This window comes from Gouania willdenowi, chromosome 18 (genome assembly GCF_900634775.1).
Source record: "Gouania willdenowi chromosome 18, fGouWil2.1, whole genome shotgun sequence".
NCBI lineage: Eukaryota > Metazoa > Chordata > Actinopteri > Blenniiformes > Gobiesocidae > Gouania > Gouania willdenowi.
In genome coordinates, this window is record NC_041061.1 from 19,825,219 (window position 1) to 19,845,285 (window position 20,067).

Sequence of the window (20,067 nt, forward strand, 5' to 3'; positions counted from 1 at the left end):
GTGGTGGTGGGGCACCAGTTAAGTAATCGGAGGGTCACCATTTGCATCTAACCTGGGCCATCACTGACTGACAATGTAAAAATACATTTGAACTAAAAAATTATGTCATTATTATGTGTTGGACATTGGCCTATGTGTCTTCCCTACTATAGTTCAGTTTGGCTCGGGTCTCCAGTATCTTTTGTTTCTCAGAGATAATAATGTTTCTGTTACTACTTTTCAGGACCTTTGCTTTAATAAACATTGAAATCATAATTTGTGTTTGGCTTGCTTTATATGTTGCAGCCCCTCAAGCCCTTGACTTACATCCTAAAGTGGGCTGTAACAGGTTAAGGGGGGGGGCAGCAACTGCTGAGCCGTTATTTGAACATTATCATCATAACTTCAGATGAAGTATATTGAGCTGACCTTTAGCAGCTGAAGCATTCTCTTGATTGTCACGCTGTAGCGTTAATGGATCCACTTCCTCCATAAGGGGAAGATTCCCCCTAGAATCATCAATGCTGACACCCTTCAGAGAAGGAGATTAAAATTACTTTCTGTTTTAAGAATGGCAGAAGGAATTGTTTTTCAAAATGTTGCCCCAAATGTTCCAGAAGTACTTATGAGATGAGCTGTGCTTTAATAAAATGCCTTGCAAGTTTTATTGTTGCTTAGCTTTATAGCCAGATAAAGAATATGGCCCACCATCTTGAATGACACATGAGTTGCTCCTTATTTACCTTTGTTGAACAGCCCATTATTTGTGGCTTTGCTCTAATTAGTAGTTTTAAGAAGTACAGTGGACCCAACATTTGGAGATTTATTTTCCATGTTTTGTTGGAAATAATTTGTGTTTCTTGGTTCTTATCAGTCATGTTCATTTATTTTCTTTTCCTTACCCAGAGCTTCATTAAATGATTCAAAAGTATCCTTGGCTTTATCAACATTTCAAATCATTAGTCATCAAAGGCTTTATTTCATTTATACATTTATTTCATACTGTATTTAAATGAAGTTGAATTTATTTGAATTTAATTTAATCTCTGCGTTCATGATCTTAAACTGAAACTTTAATGTCTTGCACAGCCACAGAGGTTGATTGATTATCTACAGCTTAGTGGCACATTCATTTGAAAGATGAAAAAAAAACAATTAGCTAAACATGTAGAACATTTGGGGCAACATTTGTAAAACAGCAAAAAGTTGCTTTGATATTAAATTAAGCCAAACATACCTCCATTGTGGTTGCAGACTCAGCGTTTCCACTTTCAGTTCAGCTGTCCACGTAGCCTCAGCCTAAATATAGTCAGAATGCTAATTACTAAAGTGGATATTTCATATCAAGCTATTGGGGCTAATTTAGTTGCATGTTTCAAAATAGCAAAATAATATACAACATTATGAATAACAAAGCACACCCCAATCTAGTGAACTGGATATTATTACTGAAAGACTTTGACTAATGAATGTACATTAGGACAGGAGGAACACAAAAACATAACCAAAACTAACATAAGTCCTGTAACAGTACCATTGAATTGATACATTGAATTTAATGTTAAAGTGGTCCAATTCTTCAGGAGAAGGTGGCATTACTCCTATAAATTTTTTCAGTGTAAAAATATTTCATGCATAAAATTCGAAATATTTTTCTATACACAATGCTTTTGTACATTTATATGTTGTAAAGCACAATTAATTTCATGGAAAAAAACAATTCAGCTTGGGGCAGATCAAAGATGACACAAGCCTGACACACTGTTTGATGATACATTTTTAAAAACTCACCTAAAATTTCCATCCATTCCTGAAAGAGATTATCTGCCTCTTTTCATATTATTTGTCTTCTTTTTTTCCTGTAAAGAATCACGACAATACTGTCACAACACTTCTGTAATGTCACATTTCCATAATAATTGGCACTGCAGCTTCCTGGAAGCGATGATTGTTTTTGTTTAGAACAGGTGAGTCATAGCCGGATTGACTAGAAGATACTTTTTTCAACAATTCGAGGAAGCTTGCCACTGTTTCTCAGCTCTAAATGACACACCTTTTTCTGGCACGACAATAGAAAATAGTTTTGAACATCAGAATGAGGAAGTCAACTATGTTTGAGTCTTAATCATTCCTTAAGACTTGATGAAATCAGTGTTTGTTTTAACAATAAACATAACTTTATAAAACAGCTATTGCTGCTATTTTTGACACAACCTGAAACAACAATTCCAAACTTAAAAAAATCTTTGGTTCTCTCTCAGGATATAATGTAAACATAGAAAAAAAAAAAAAAAATGTGTTCATTTGACGGACAGAACAAATTGATATCTGAATTAATCTGGCAGGGGAAACGTCAAAGTGGCCATCCTAAAACCTACAAAAAGATCCTGGTTAATGGAAAAACTATAAACATGGTTTTTCACCACAACAAAAAAACTATCATCCTTGGCCAATATCTGCCACCTTGGTTAATGTGGACCCTACTGAGAAGATAAGAGGTTCAAAGAAGGGCCTCAATATGGACTCAAAACACAAGTTCACACAAACACAGACTGGTTTTTGTTGATTTCTACAATTGAGAAACATATGAATACCTGTAGTGCATTTTTATAGCAAGCTCTACCAAAATATCATGTATACTACTGGAGTTTACCATAAAATGGAAGGCAATGCACAACAAAACAAAGACCTCACCTTAAGCATCATGCTGTCAACATTGAGTGTCAAAGACAAATATGATGATTGATTGGCATTTACGGGTACTGATGGAGATAAAGTTTGACTTGAACAGTAATTAATGGTTCAAAAGACATCAAAGTAATCCACAAAACTCTAGTCTGTGCTGGTTCAGATATATTTACTTTGGTAGCTAGACTTTACTACACTTCCTGTTGTTCAAAATATATTCACATTAGTTTATTAAAGCATTTCATTACCTCAGTCTTTTTTTTTAATTAAAAATTAAATAAGTATTTTTCCCAGTTTTGCCTGCAGCAGCATAGACATATACTACCTGCCCAATAACAAAGCTGTTGTTTAAAAACATGAACAACACACGAAATAAAGCAATTTCATTTTGTCTTGTTATCTGAATAATATATTTAGATTTCTTTTTTCTGTCAAACTTATTGTAAAAGCTGTTATTTACCTGACATGTTTCGACTGTCTGCAGTCTTCCTCAGAGGCGTCAACTGATTGCTGTGACATATCCTTATAAGTTGTTCCCAGGCGTGGTCAACCTGCCAGGCTGGCCACGCCCCCTGTACTGTGACTGTACACGTACAGTCACAGTGTTCTGTGTACCGAAACATGGTACCATTTAATTTTACATTAATCTGTATCCACTAGTGGCAACAACATTTGGTCAGTACCTATGACATCACTGAAGTCGGTAGCCATCCCTAGTGGTGACTTAATGAAGGGTTTCTAAAAAATAATATTTTGTGAAAAAAAAGAAACATTATTAACTGAGTTGATTGTAAACAACTTTGTTCAAAAACAGGAACTTGAAAAAGAAATTGTGATTTTCAAATATCAACTGAACCAAAACCAGCAGCAGAGCACTACAATCTATGAATCCTATCTTTTTAATTATTTAAAATAATCCTAACTTTTGAGTCTTATCAAAGACAGTACAAGTGAAAAGCTAAAATACGTGTATGGAGGAGAGGAACAGGAAGCCAGTGACTTTTTTTTAATGTCTTGGAAGTGTTTGTTGGGATTCTTGGTAATTACTTCCCTCTTTTATACACAGGAAATGATAAAGGACAGATGGACAGTCCTCCCCCCTCAACAGAACAGGTAAACTGCTTCTGTAACATGTCACAAAGTGCTGATAGTTGTTTCGCTGCATGAAAGCTAATTTATTACATGTTTGTCAAATGTTTAAGAGCTCAACTGATTGTTGCCAACGAGAGCAAACAGATCCTCCAGGTCCTCAGTCTTCTACTGATGATTCGAACAGTCAACAAAATACTACAAATGGTAAATATCTGCTTTATATTAATATTCTCTCACAAATATACAATCTCTAGTCGTGCTTAAGTCAGGCTCATACAAGTATTTATTACTGTTAAAGTGATGATTTACAGTATTCATATGATTATAAATAAACAAACAGTCTTCTGCTGAACTTTATAAACCTTCTGCTGATGCAGAGGGAAGAACAAAACTAACATATCTGATATAGACTTATGAAAGATGCATGTGTGGTGACTGTGGATGCGTACCTTTTACATTTGACCCAATACGGTACCGATACCTGGTACCTGGGAATCAGTATCGGTACTCAACAGTACTAGTTCTCTGTATTTTTGCTTTGTGTGTGTGATGATGAATGGTAAATTACAATATCTCAAATATTATTAATTTAACATATTTATTTCTCAATACATAATTTAACTAATATATCAAAACAACAACCAACTCTTTGTATGCAACATCACAATTGTTTCACAATTTTCTTCTATATTAAATCTCTCGACTACATCTATGCAGTTTATTTTCTTAATAATGTACAAATTAAATTGTAACTAGCACCAGTGGCGCAGCCAGGATTCAATTTCATGGTATGTACATAACCACAGTCCCCACCCACCCACCCACCACCAGATGCGCTTCCCGCCAGTACCTGATCAGAGCGATTCGCAAACAAGCTACAAGAATGCTCCACTTTCAGTAGTACTGCTGTCACCTGGTTCAGCACCCTGAACAGCTGCCAGAGCATGAAGCGACAGCGCGCACTGCAGATCAAACAAAAAAATATACAGCAGAGGATGGTAACAGCGTACTGAAACACAGATGAATACAGCTAAGCAAAATGTTGTGGTAACGGCGCACAGGGCACACACACATTGTAAAAACAAAAACACACTTCATAATAATAGGCTAATAATAATTCCTACCAGTTTGAAATTAAGTCTACGCCTCCCTGTCGCGTCAAACTCCCATAGAATGGCCTCAGAATCGATAGGAATATCATGATGAATGTTCATCAGGGCAAGTTCTCTCAGTCTCTTGTCTGTCATGGTTTCTAAAAAAAATATATTTTGCGGAAAAAAAAGAACCATTATTAACTGAGATGATTGTAAACAACTTAGTTCAAAAACAGGATTTTGAAAAATAAATTGTGATTTTCAAATATTTGATTTCTGAACAACTGAAACAAAACCAGCAGCAGAGCATGACAATCTATGAATCCTATTTTTGTAATAACTTTAAAAAAAATCCCAACTTTTGAGTTGTATCAATGACAGTACAAGTGAAAAACTAAAATACAAGTATGCAGGTGAGGAACAGGAAGTTAGTGACTTTTTTATTGTCTTGGAATAGTTTGTTGGGATTTTTGGAAGTTGCTTCCCTCTTTTATACTCAGGAAATGATAAAGGACAGAGGGACAGTCCTCTCTCAACAACAGAACAGGTAAACTGCTTCTGTAAACATGTCACAAAGTGCTGATAGTTGTCTCACTGTATGAATAGAAATTTAATACATGTTTGTCAAATGTTTAAGAAGGGAAGAAATGCTGGAAATTGTTCAGCTGATAGTTACCAAGGAGACCAAACAGATCCTCCAGGTCCTCAGTCTTCTACAGAATACTACAAATGGTAAATATCTGCTTTATATATTAATATTCTCCCACAAAGACACAATGTTTAGTTGTGCTTAAGTCAGGCTCATTTAAGTATTTATTACTGTTTAAGTGATGATTTACTGCATTCATGTGATTATAAATATACCAACAGTCCTCTGCTCAACTTTAGGCGTGACTAGTATCTCATGAAGATCAGTGATGTTTCGACTGAACCTAGAGATTTGCCGACCATCGAGGCTGTTGATATCACAAACTATCTGGTTCTTCACACGTCCTACTACAGTATGGAGGAATATAACTTTTTTGTGAGCGGGTGGGTCCACAACCTCAATACCAAACGATTCCACAATCATTTTCAACAATGTGACGTCACTTGGAATCAACCTATTGTGGTTAACTCATGCTATATACACTCCAGACTCGTTGCAAAATTGCAAGAATTAACATTTTGCACTGTTGGATTTCAAGAACATTTTAAGTAGAGCTTAAAAATGCAAAAAGAATTAATGGGAATGAAGCAATAAAATGAAAATTGAGCCAGCAATTTATTGCAAACAACAATTGAACTGACACAGGCTGACATAGAACACCACATATGAGGTATTGAAAGATGGAAGAAAGTTTTAGTATCTGATTAGAAAATGTTTTACCTTGATGGTCCAGATGGCTTCCAACATTAGTGGCGTGACAAAGAGATCCCACTTGATATGTTTTCTACGCTGCACAGTGGAGGGAGCGCCATCATGATGTGGGGTGCTATTTCCTTCAATGGAACATGAAGATTCAGGTTGTGCAGGGGCTTTAAATGGTGGCAGGCATGTGGAGATGTTGCAGGGGGCATCTTTCATTACTGAAAACCTTCGTCTTTGTGGTAATGACTGGAGGACAATGCTGAAGATTACAATTCCTGACAAAAGACATTTTCCAGAGGAATAATAGCACTTTATGGATCATCCTGTGTGTTCCCCTGATCTAAACACTATTAAAAACATTGGAGAATGAATGGCAAGGGAAGCTTAAACAATGGACATCAGTTTGAGGTAGTGGATGCCCTTCGTGAAGCCATCGTCACCACTTGGAACGGCGTTCCCACTGGCATCAAGCAAGATGATGATTTGAGGTGATTAAGAAGAATGGTGACTTTACGCTAGTGAGATTTTGCAAACTGGTTTCCTTTTAGAGTTTTTCATGTATAACATTAATCTTAATGAACATTTTTTATATTTTTTCAAGTAATTTTGTGAGAAATAAAATTCAAAGTCCACAGTTACCGTACAGAGCTGTACAGTAACTTGAACAATATTTAAAGTCCTACATCAGTATTTTATGAATGTCCTGTTTGATAGTGAACAAGGTGTGCCTCGTCTCACTGACTGGATATTCTCAGAAACGTGGGTCTTGGTTTCCTAGTTTCCAGTTAGATGTGTTTCTGTTGGCAGGCTAAGATGCTTACCAGTAAGTCATGTCTTTAACCCATTCACATACAGAGCGTGGAATGCTGCAGTGATGAATGCACCTGATATGTTACATTCCAGCTCCTCCACCACATGTCGAAGCATTCTTTATGTTACTCATCTTCAGCTAATGTCAACTGGAAACGAGGGATAATTTCTAGAGTAATGTTGTTGATTTCTTTAACTACATCTTGTTTTGATTCAGAATCAGAAGTCAGATCAGCATCAGCATAGTCAGAAGCAACTATGTTGAGCAACAGCATCCAGATATGTTAACAAGATCATCGACTTTCTTTACCATTTAAATAATTCTGTACTGTTGTTTGAACCATGGAGTCGTTTATTCATGACTTAAATTAGCATATTTAAAAAATCAAAAGAACAAAAACAAAAACCAACAATTTTAAACAAATGTGATGTGCCACGGCAAAAGCAGGAACAAGTTGGCCCGACACAAATCGAGATATCACACAAAAACCTTTTTTGAGTAAAATAGTGATTTTCATTTTGCATGGATATGGCCGTTTTCTTAGCTATGCTGATGTCAACTAAAAACTAAAATAAACAACTCAACGACAAAAGGGCAAATCAATAAACGGAGATCAAAATAAAGCAAAAGACTAACAGCAATCTCCAGTCAACACTAAAACAGAACACATACATGTTGTTGGCCTCCCCTCTATTAAAAATTATGACTTGGACAGTAATGTAAGTTTTTTATTTAATTAATGCACAAATAAATCTCCAACTTTCATAACATTTTAAATTAATTCAATAGCGTAACTCACTTCATATGATTAAAATTACAGACAGCACATTCCAGGTTTTTTAGTCCCTTTTGTACATTAAAATTCCACAATTTGTATTTGCGTGTTTTCACTCGCTCTGATAACACAACCTTGGCTACAGCTGAACAGCCTGAAAAATTGGGCCCAAGAAAAAAAAAAAAAAAATGGTTAAGAAACCGCATGGAGGCCCTCTAGAACCTGATCCGGGTTTGGAAGAGGTCAAGGAGATGATACGCGAGGGTCTACAAAACCTCAAAGACGGTCTATCTGCCGAGATAAAGTCGTTGGAAAAGACGCTGGAAAAATCACTGGAAAACCTTCAAAGTGAAGCAAAGGTACTGAAACAGCAGAATGAGAGGAATGCTGAAGAGATAAAACTGTTGAACGCGAGGGTTGAGGAGCTGGAACAAAAGGAAAGAGAGAAAGATGTCATCATCACAGGCCTAAAGATAAAACCCAGGAGTTATGCGAGTGACGAAGAAACAAAATCGATTGAACAACAGGTCATTGACTACTTGAAGTCGAAGAACATTGTCCTGAACCCTGACAACATCAACTCCTGCCATCTCCTGCCAAAGAGAAATGATAACAGAGCTGTAAAAATCACCTTCACGAATTTGAAATTTAAAGGAGAACTACTGAAGCAAGGCAAAAAACTGAGGAAACGAAGGTATTTATTAATTTAAAACTTGACAAAACAAAACGCAAGCATTGCATGGAAGGCAAGCCAAATAAAAAAAGGAGGAAAGATTCTAAAGACGTGGATGAGAAACTGCAGGATTTATATCACACCACTGGGAGAAGAGAACAGAAACCAATATTCATCAAAACAATGGAAGACTTGAGAAAATACGAAGGATCCACCTAAACAACAACATTACTGATGGTAATCACGGACATGGACCCAAATATATATAAACACTTCAGACAAGACTCAGACTGTGCTCATTTTACTGACACTGAATTCAATGTGGAAACCAAGAGTAAAAAAGGTCTGTCACTAACTCATTTCAATTGCTAGGTGGTGGGGTGGCATTATACAGTACATAAAAGATAACAATGAAATGGAGATACTAGACCAAAGGGAGAGAACATATTAATCTGTAGTTTGTATCAAGCTCCTGATTGCAAAATAGCAATATAAACATTCTAAATCCCTTAAAAAACACACACATCAAAGACTTTATTAACTACATGTACACAAATGGACTAAAACCTCTTAACAAAACCAATTAGAATTAATAAACACAGCTCAGCACTGATAGATAACATCTTCAAAAATATACAAAATTCAGATCTAACAACGAAATATTAATAAATGACATCTCCGACCATTTACCAATATTTACAATATTTAATACTAACGACAAAATCCACCCAGAAACACACGAACCAATAACATACAAAAGACTGGAAGGAGAAAAACAGCTAGAAAACTTTAAATAACAGATAAGAACAGAAGCGTGGAAGGAAATTTTTACAAAACCAGATGTGAACAGTGCATATGACACATTCACAGATAAAATAACTACAATATATGATACATACTGCCCTTTGAAACAAATAACAATCCAACTTAAGACAAACACAATACCATGGATTGATAAAAAAATAGCAAAAAAAAAAAAATATATATATCTCAAAGACAAAACATTGAAAACAGAACTACAATACAAAAAATAAAATAACAAAGATACAAACTAACAGCTTATGAACTAAGACATAGTAATGTGTTTATACAAGAAAGGGTTAAATCTAACATTGGAAAATACAGCTATCAACAGCTGGAATAACCTTGATGTAGAGACAAAACACGCTACAAGTAACAAGGTGCCTCTCTAATCCTACGTAGGCTAAGAAAACTTTCTGAAGATATCAAGGTACTTCGAAAGAAGATTAACTTTTCTTTTGAACTGGAGGAAGGAAAACAACATCTGGGAATGAGGAATAAAAAAAGACATTACTGACTACAGATGAGAATAAATCCTACACAAAAAAGGACACAAAAAAAAAAATGAAATAATATTGTGTTCAGAACAACCTCAGAATGTTTGACCAGAGAGACAAGCTTTGATGTAAATTTTCTGTGTACAAAACAGGGGAAGGGACTTAGATAAGCAAACTGCTTCTCTCGTCTCCTTTTTCGGCATGTACAAAAAAAAATGTAAATGTGAAAGTGAATGTAACCATGTCGAAAATAAACTGAATAAATAAATAAATAAAATATACTGTATGTACACATTATGCTCCTGATCAAAATTTTAAGACCAGTTAAAAAATTGCAAAAGTTAGCATTGTTGGATCTAAAGAAGGTTCCAAATATTGTTTAAAAACTGTAGAAAGCAAAATGGGAGTGAGACAAAAAAAAAAAATAGGCTGAAATAGGCTGTTCATCATGGAGAGAGGTGTGATTGATGATGACTATGTGATTAAATTGTTTTGAGGTACCATCCGCTATTTAGAGGAATAATAATGCTATGTCGCCATTATTAATAATTGATAATAGCTCAGGGTGTTAATTATTTTCAAACTATCTACTATTCTATAACTAGACTACAGTATATTAGTAACATTAATCACTGACAAAAGTTTAGGGCCTTGTGGAGATATGTGTTTAAGCATGTAAAGTTATGTGAGTGCAGTTACTTTAAGGTCAATATTGAATCCATTGTGCAAAGTAGCTCAATGTTCCAGGGGAGAGAGGGTTCTCCGCTAGCAAAAATAGCTTGGCCTTGGTCATGATAAGTACCTTTTAAAGCAGGGGTAGGCAACTCAAGTCCTCGAGGGCCGGATTTTTCAGACTTTCAGATGTCTCCCTGCTCCAACACACCTGGTTGAAACCAAAATAGCTGTGTTTCCATTACCCTTGGAAATGCTCAAAATCTAAAAAGTGCAATAAAAACTAGTAATGGACACACCCAATTTTTGAGAAAACACTCAAATATCGCAAAAACGTTTATACGCTTTCATGAGGAGGTATTTCGGACGTTTCAACAATTAAATTTGTCGCACAAGCGCTATGGAAACATCTTTTCCGCAAATACACGTCACAGGACGTAACGTACCTGGTGACATAACTACTTCTCTCAGCGTATTTATTACGCGATACATGTAGACAGAAGATGAAACCGGGACATTTCTTCGCGTTATACTTAAAAAATGATTAATGCAACATTAGGCGCGAAACAACAAAGAAATATGGAATGTTAGGAGGTTTGGAACGTCCATCTTCCTGCACTGAAGTCTCACAGGATGAGATTTCACATGAGTTGCGAGGCTCCTCCCTAAAACAACCTTCAATGGAAATACTTTCAAAGCGCAATTATACTTTGTCGACATGTAGAAATATTGCTTTTATTTTGAAAAAATCTGTAATAGAAACATGATAACAAGCCATTCATTTGATGCAGGTGTGTTGGACACATCTACTCGTCTCAGGAATCCTGCCCTCAAGGACTGCAGTTGCCTACCCCTGTTTTAAAGTATGTATTTTATACTAGTTTCCTGAACTACTTATGGGCAGCTTCTCGTTGTGTTGGAGCTCCTCATTCTGCATGTCAAATGAAACTATTACCTCATTTTAACACAGGAAAAATTTGTATTAATGCCCTTGATTGAGAATTGTAACATTATCTGCTGTAGAGTCCCAACCCCCTGGGATCAAAGTTAAATTAACATAGAAAGACAATCAATGTAGAGTAACAGTTAATACTACACACATATTGTACAAGATAAATTAACAAAAAAAAAACAAAAAAAAAAACAGTCTCTTGTCTCACTTGTATTTATTTTACACTGAAATAACTTGAATGGAACTTCAGATGTCTGGCGATAAGCAGTACAGCAGTCAGGTAGTTTTTTTAAAGCTATAATAAACTACATACTTAGTTTATTTAGGTAAAACGCTGTTTAAAATTGTGCATACAAAAAAAATTGCTGGGCTCGCATTTGCAATTTCCCTCTGCCCTCAGCCTGCTGCTCTGAGGTGATGAAAACTATAGAAACTTTGAGCACCGTTTTCATAACTTCTTGACATATTATGGGATTTCTGTGTGAGACATTATTGTAAAGCTTAGAATCCACACTTTCATAATCTGTAGATAACTCAAAACATCCCCTGGATGACATGTTCCTGGTTTAAAACCAGTTTCTTCCTTTTGTACTTGCGTGACAAGATGTAAACAGCCACAACTTCCTTCAATATTTAATTTCTGTGTGTGTGAGACATGGTTGGATTTTTTGCTTAAACCCAGTAAAAAAATGTTTTACCAAAAAATGGTAAATGGTAAATGATGTTAATGATCAGCGTGCCTTTTTATTTAATGAAAAAAATTACAGTTATGATTGCTTGAGCTTGTTTGAGAAGAAAAATGCATTTGAAATGAATAAGAAAAAAATATGTTTTTTATTCAAATGCATTTATTAAATATCAGGATTCTAATAAAATGCATTTGATCATACATTAGCTTTTTTCTATTGCTGTGATCATGCAGTACATACAGAATATACAATGGGAGATAGTTTCCACAAGAAGAAAATGAAAGCTGAAAAGCAAAAAACAAAGAAATAGAAAGTAGTGTCTTTTTAATCAATGCACAGATGAAATTACCTCCCCACTAAGACTTTTAAAATGAACGATTTTGCAAGTCAAATGATTCAACCCAGATATGTCTTGAAAACTAGTAGCTTTTTTAACTGAAAGTTCATACAGATAATTGTGAATATACATTTGCTTGAATCCCTTTCCTGATGTTTAAATAAGTAGTATTCATATATTTGTTACTCACTTTTCATCTTTTTCAAAGACTTATCATTTCAATCACTTAGTACATAATCTGTATGACGTTGGTTAAGTTGTCATTGTCCATTGTAACAAAATCCTCTTTGTGCCCTTGGGCACATGTCGTCATGACCAAAGACCGCCACTGCAGCCTGTCCAGCTTCTTCCTCAGTTTTTAACAGCTGACCTTGCTTTCCTGCATCTAAATTTAAATTACTTGAATTTCAATTTAATCTTAGCACTCTTGTCAAGCTTAGAGCTTATATGCCATTGGTGTCTTTTGTCCTTGATTTGGATACCAAATGCCAGTTTTAGGCTTTCTTCTGCCTGTTTTTTTGTGATTTCCCTCCATGATATAGGGATGTCAGCAGGTTTTGCTTTATACGCCTTAGCAAAGTCTTTATTATACTTTGTCATGACATATTTCCAATAGTCAGAGGCTTTATGGCTCACATCTGGGGAAATTTTCCAGTCCGGATAGATTTCCCTATAGTTCTTACATAAATGCCATTGGCTATTGGTTTCCTCGCAACAAAATCTTGAATCACTGGTGACAGAAGTGGAGCATATATCAGTGAAGAGTTTCTGTGTTTTATTCCACCTCGTTCCAATCAGGCCTTGTGGCCGATGCAAAGATGCCAAATGTTCAGTATGGGCATTTCCTCCTGCCACACAGGGCACTCCACAGAACGGACACTGTCTGCCACATCCGATGACTCTTCTAAAAAGCTCATTCTGGGGCTTTATATGTAGATCTTCTAACTTTGTTTGGCTATCTGTTTCCAAAAACTTGCCACTCAAATCTTGTTTTATGTCTTTCAAACACATTGTGAGTAAATCAGCAAATTGTTCCTTGTTTACATTGTTCATGATCATGAATGCACCAAGAGCATCTTGGGAAATGACCAGTTTATCTCCAAGTTCTTTGCAGATACTTTTAGCAAATGACTTCAAGTCATCGGTTTCTTTTCTGGCTTTTTGGATGGCATCATTTATACTGCTAATACTTGACTGAAGAAGTTGGTCCTCTAACTCAAAAATCGTGGAGCTTGGAAAGTGTTTCTTTACTTGTCGCAGAGTCCATTGTTTTACACATGTTTCATAGGTGTTACAGTAGCTCAAGTAGTCTTCAAAATCGTTCCTCGACAGAAAATCCAGTAAAATCGAATAATGAATTTCAATGCGAGTGCTGAACTCCTTGCATTTCATCATTTCATCTGTAAGTCTGAGGCCCAGATCATGTTGAACAAAACTCTCAACAGCGGGTTTCAGACATTTGTCAGCAAACTCCTCAGCTTTTGGCTTACATTGTTCTTGTTTATGGAACAAACCTTTGAAATCTGCACAAAGTTTATCTTTGTGTTGATTGAGACATTGGTAGGGATCGTTGGCATTAATAAAATCCTGCTCATTTTTCTGAAACCTTCTGGCTGCATAACCACAGATGTGCTGTTTTAATAACACTTCAAAATCAACATCTGTCTTGACATCACTGCTTTGCAGACCCCTTTCAATGATATGCAGAATCTCTATAATCCAAGTCTCATGGTAGCGTTTCTTGTCCTTTATTTTCTCACGTATGAACATGTAACATTCAGCAGTGATGACATCTGCCTTTTGTTGTACGTTATGTTTTTTATGGGTAAACAACGCTTGTGCTTGGTATTCTAACTTCTGGACAAATCCTTTAGGTGTGTAATGAAATGGCACCAGTCCACATTCTTCTAGTCTTTTATTCAACAGTTGATTTGCATGGCTCCCTTTTTGTGACAGATTGTCTCTCAGGTGATGGTTCGCATTGTTGAACACATCAGTGGCTTTTATCTCTGGAAAAGACAGGTCTTCCACAGTTTCCTTCCACATCTTGTTAAATTCTTCATCCAAGTCTTTGTCACTCATTTGAACTTTTTTTCCCCAACATTTCTCAAGAAGTGCACACACAGATTTTTCAATTTCTTTGTTATGATTCTCCTTGATTTGATCAATTTCTATCATTCCTTTTCTGAAATCTGCTGCTGTCCTGAGCTGAACATGTAGAGAGTTTTCCAAATTGTGTCTCAGGTTCTTTGCTTGGTTTTCAAAAGCCTCCTGGTATCCTGTGATCAAACATACATGATCCTCTGTCTGAGTAAAATACTGAGTGAGATTGTCAAGAGTTTTTTTCTCCCGCTCAAAAAGCAGAGCTGTAGCTTCTTTTTTCAAACTTGTGACTAGATCACTGATCTCAGTTGATTGAGATTCTGCAGCAATGGTTCCAAAGTTAGATATTTTCTTCTCGGCATTTGTGCTCCAAATGTAAATTTCTTTTTTGAACTCCCATTCCCATTTGTTGAACTCTGCACAAAGCCTCATGTACGCATCTGCTACAAGGCTGTTCCTGAAGCTGAAGAGGAAGTTTTCATGCTTCACGGCGTGCCACAAGCTCTTTAACCACTCTTCAAACTCCCAAAGAGAGTTAGTACATATATCAACATCATTCACTGGCTGAATAAGGCTCTTCTTTAGCTCATATATTGCTTCACTGTAGCCTATATTAACTGGAGCCATTGGTGGGTTTCCATTCCAGAGTCCAGGAATGTAGGAGTTCCCAGTGTCAGAACTGTACTCCATTATATCAGTGAAGCTCATGTTCTCCTCCTTTCTTTCAATTTTGGCAACGGTCTGAGTCAACTTATTCAACATTTGAAGGAGACTGTCATGAGCTTGTACGTTCTTCTTATTGGCTGACACATCAGAAACATTCTGGTGAACAAAGTGACATTTTGGCTTCTTGCTCACCTCCTTCATTCTGAGAAATGCATGCACAACTATTTGAAGGATGTCCTTCATGTCAGATAAATTCTCCATTGGGATGTTTACAAAGGTGATATCACTGAGTCCCACAACAAGTGTTGCAAGCTCATTGTCGTGCTCATAGTTACTGTCTACTTGAGCACGCACAGATGACTTTAGGCCCTCAGTGTCAATGATCACAATGAAGTCACAGTTTAGGACTGTCTTAAACTCTTCATGGACTTTGATGAGCAACATGAAGGCTCCTCGAGTGCATCTACCACTGCTGACTGCAAACTGCACTCCAAACATTGTGTTAAGGAGAGTGGACTTTCCTGTGCTCTGAACTCCAAGTACTGTGACCACCAGGATCTTGTTCTTTGGAGAAACCATTTCATTAAGCTGAGAGAGAACATCACTGACCCATTGAAGGGGTATGTTGGATGCATCTCCATCCACAAGTTCAAGAGGAAATCCATCCAGTAACAACTGTGCACACAGTTCAGGTAAATGATTCAGTTGTTGTCGGGATCGATCTGTTTCTGGAAGGAACCATGACGCCTCATAGATTTGACCCATTTCACGGAAAAAGTGTTCAGTCCCCAATGAACTGTTGGTCAGTTGTTGGTCAAGTTGTTTGATCTCCTCTTTGTTCTCAGAGCTTTTTCTCTTTTTTTCGTACAGATCCCTGAGTTCAGACAGTTTACTGCAAGACACATCATCAAGGTATATCTGCATCCACTTTAAAAAGTAGTTCCTCTCAATCTGCGGCAAAGACAATGCAGTGATGAAGCTTTTCATAGGATTTGAAATGTCATAAGAGTTTTGTTTTTTTCGCAGTGAATCTTTCTTTTCCTTCAGGTCACTTTTATACTTTTCTATGTTTTCAGATCCAAGCTTTTGAAGGCGAAACTCTTCTTTCTCTAGACTTGTCAGTTCCTTCCATATTTGACCTTGTAATGGAAGCTGCTCTTCTTTGAATGTCAAAGGGTCTTGAATCACTGCAGTGATGGCATCAGCATGTTGTTTTGCTGTTTGACACTCAGGAGAGTCTTCATCAACCCAGATTCTCAGTTCATGGGCAATTTCAGCCATCTGCTCAATACTCATCTTTCTATCTATCTTGGAAATCACTTCACTGACTGCTTCCTTTAAACGTTTGACAAAATCTGCATCATTTTCTCTGTTTTTCTTCAAAATAAGGTTGTTTTTGGTTATGCCTAATGTTTTTGTAACCTGATTCATAAAGGTAACATTAGGGCATTTGTCACCAACCAAGAAAATCTGTGCTTTGCATTTTTGCTTTGTCAGAGGAAGGTATTGTGTGTCAAAAGTGTCCAAAAATACAAAAACTGCTCCAGATGTGAGGCACAAAAAAGAATACTGTGTTTCAAAAGATTCAATGTCTCCACGAAGGTTAGCCACTGCCACTGGTTGACTGAAAATGTCAATGTTTTTGTTGCCACAAGGAAGGTACCAAGTAATTTCAGTCAACCCATTTGATATTCTTCGTGGACTGTCACCACATTCCATGTTTCTGTGAACAAATATGTTGTGGTACTGCTGTGAGTTACTCAGCAGCTTGTTCAGGGTCTCTGACTTCGACATGGAGCACTCACCCAGTCTCACAAAGGAGACCATTGGTAGATTAGAGAGGACTATTCTTTCTTCAGTGAAGTCCTTGGACTCTGAAAGAGCTTCAGGTCTATACTGCTTTACAATGTCTCTCATAGCCCACAGCATCAATGTGCACTGTTGACTGTCACAACTGGGAAGCAGCAAGGGCACTGGAAACTGACACATTGACATCTTTAGAGCCATTTTCTGCTGAACAAACCCATCAGAACACAGAAATAGAGCAGTAATCACATCTAGAGGATTTACCATGTCTTCTGAATTAGCTACATCAAAAAGATCATTGAAATCAAACTCTGTGAGCTCTGAACTGTCATCGTCATTTGACATACTTTCTGATTCATATTTTACATTTCTTGCTGTCACATTAACCAACATCAGTTTCTTTAAAAAATACCAGGGAAGTTGTGATTTACACTTGGCAGGTTCATCATCAATGGTCTTCTTATCAATTTGAAGTATATTTTGAAGTGACAGCTTCTCTCTGTAATGCTGATCCAAACCAAGATCCTTTAGAAAGCTTTCCAGGTTGTTTTCTGTGTAAAAAATAAATAAACAGAAAAACATGACTTAGAGACTCAATTAAATAAAGTTTTATTCGGCACACAACTCAACCAGCAGTTTGTCAAAGAATAAAGATTCTAGATTTTAGTACAATAAAAAAAAGTTAATATGTAATAATGTATATTAGCACCTTTTAAAGTCACATACAAACAGTTTCAAAGGCAATTAGAGAGAATTAATGAACAATTTGTATATATTACAAAAAGTAAAAATATTGCTAACGTACCAATAATAATAATGATAAAAAATGATCATGATTACTAATAAGGGTAATGAAGGAACTACTATGTGCATGATGTATATACTGTGTTTTACCCCAGTTAAGGCAAGGCAAGGCAAAAATTATTTGTATAGCGCATTTCATACACAAGGCAACTCAATGTGCTTTACATGATAAAACATTCAATTGTTTAAAATCAATACGAACAATTAAAATCACCAGTAAAATCAATTAAAATCACCAGTAAAATCATCAACAAAAACATGACATCAACAACATGACCAAAAATCTCTCTCTCAATCATACGCAGTTAACCAGTAGTTAATTCAATTAGTGGTAATTGTTTTGTAATAAATGCATGAATTGTACCTAGTTTATGTTTTAACTTGACTTATGAGCTATGGACCTACCAAAGAACCCGTAAGACAAGAACTGATTGCTTTTACAATATTCTGCAGGCTTCATATGAATATCGGGAACTGAGTGTTTACAAAAAACGTTTGACATTTCAAAATCAAGACAAAGTCAATACAAAAAAAAAAAAATGTAGAACACTAACTTCTGGCATCCATAGCATTCTCTGGATTGCTGAGGTCCATTGCTTCATTCAGGTGAAGATTAGCAGAGGAATTACTATTGCTGAAATCCTTCAGAGAAAAAAGTTTGCAGGTTTTCAGTCCATTTCTAAATATTGGTAGTTTCAATCCTAAAATAAAGTGTTTTTTTTACCTCAATTGTGGTGGGAAACTTAGCGATTGTACCTCCAGTTCAGCTGCCCCGACCTCTGCATCTTCTGAAATTGCAGAATAAAAACCAAAAACACCATTATTTAAAACCAAGCCTTATCCTCATAATTTGTATAGATCACCTAATTGTGCCAGAAAATTGATGTATTAACAGGAATGTGGGTATATTCCATCCCTAATGAAGAGACGCATTGAATTCTATGCAGCTATAAGCGTAGCTAACCTAGCTTAAGGTAAAGTGATTCAGGTTGAATCTTGACCTACCAGAAATAAGAATGTGATGTTTGTCTGTAAACTACATCTAACATTTTCATTTAAAAAAATAAAAATAATAATAATAAATACAATTTAATCACATTATACAAAATTCCCCACATTTTAATAACAGAAAATCTTTCACAGTTCTACAGCACTTTTAATCATTCTCTTCTTTCCAAATATAGCATCCCTAGGAAATAGTGTTAATTACATAAAACAACAATGTAATTTAAATAATTGAACTACTTATTATGCAAGAATCTCAGAATATTTAACAATAACATTGTTAATGTATAAACCTATGTAGGTTTATGTGATTCAAATAATGTTTAACAATCACTGTGGCCCATTAAGATCTACAAGTTTTTATTATTGCCTTTAAGAAAAATTCAAACTTCTACAAAAGAATTTTTTTCTTTTGGAAACCCAGTAAAATGAGCAAATCAACTGTTTAGTTCTCAAATCATTTACACGCCTAATTAACCATTAATTCTCTTTAGGTTGTCATTTAATTATATATATATATATATATATATACATTATTATGAAAAAGATACGAGAACACTGACTTTACCCACACTTTTCATGGAAGGGATATGAAAAGAAATCTCAGAAAGCAGGAATAATTAGTAAAAGCACAAAGACATCACAGAAACCCAGAGCGTTTGTTTTGTTGCTCGTATATTATTTTTAAAAGACTCACCTGAAATAAGAGCTCCAACCAGGCCAAAATAATTCATTCATGAAAGTTTTTCTTTCTCTCTTCAAGTAGATGTTCTTCTTGTCAGCATACTTGTACGGCGCACAATTTTTTTATTCCTTTATATACAGCAACAGTTGTTTACAACAGGTGAGTCACTTCTTGGTTATATCTCGTGTTTACAGTCAAGGGCACACCCTTCTCTGTTAAACTCATATGGGCAGTACTTCTTCATTCCTCAACAGTAAAGGAATTTGGTCGTGATGATCAGAGATTAAGGAGATTAAATTGATTGAATAGTGAACAAGCCAATCGCAGCCAGACATTTGACAAAGCTGCTGTTGCGAGAAGGTAAACAAAGAGTTAATAGTGATGAGTAAAGTATAAGTAAAGTGACAAACTATGAGAAACGGGTGGCAAAAAATGGTCCAAAAGTGGCAGAAAATTGACAAAACAGAGGAAACAGGTGGTATGTAAAGGCAAAAGAGGGGAATAATTAAAATTAAGTCATAAAGAGTCACATGTTGAGCAACACTGACTTAATAACAGCTTTATCATGGTTTTAATAAATTCATTTA

The 20,067-nt window shown here is 35.9% G+C and overlaps 2 protein-coding genes across 5 annotated transcripts in view; one reads left to right on the forward strand and one right to left on the reverse strand.

Annotated features, from left to right (window-relative positions):
- Positions 1-5,766, forward strand: part of LOC114480654 (up-regulator of cell proliferation-like) — a 34,749-nt gene extending 28,983 nt beyond the window's left edge. The window contains exons 15-17 of one of the 2 annotated variants that reach the window (XM_028474999.1): positions 3,734-3,780; positions 5,491-5,585; positions 5,742-5,766. In XM_028474999.1, the coding sequence (XP_028330800.1) occupies positions 3,734-3,780; positions 5,491-5,585; positions 5,742-5,751 (152 nt within the window). In that variant the 3' untranslated portion in view covers positions 5,752-5,766. Of the gene's footprint in view, positions 1-3,733; positions 3,781-5,353; positions 5,401-5,490; positions 5,586-5,741 lie in introns of both variants that reach the window. The other variant, XM_028475000.1, reaches the window with a different exon arrangement.
- The window catches only part of LOC114480652 (up-regulator of cell proliferation-like), a 23,877-nt gene extending 4,237 nt beyond the window's left edge, over positions 1-19,640 (reverse strand). Inside the window, exons 1-4 of one of the 3 annotated variants that reach the window (XM_028474973.1) lie at positions 19,493-19,640; positions 18,515-18,578; positions 18,345-18,432; positions 16,917-17,537 (exon numbers count right to left, since the gene is read on the reverse strand). In XM_028474973.1, the coding sequence (XP_028330774.1) occupies positions 16,917-17,537; positions 18,345-18,384 (661 nt within the window). In that variant the 5' untranslated portion in view covers positions 18,385-18,432; positions 18,515-18,578; positions 19,493-19,640. Of the gene's footprint in view, positions 1-12,109; positions 17,538-18,344; positions 18,433-18,514; positions 18,579-19,492 lie in introns of those variants that run through there. The other 2 variants (XM_028474972.1, XM_028474971.1) reach the window with 2 other exon arrangements.
- Positions 19,641-20,067: the final 427 nt, after the last annotated feature.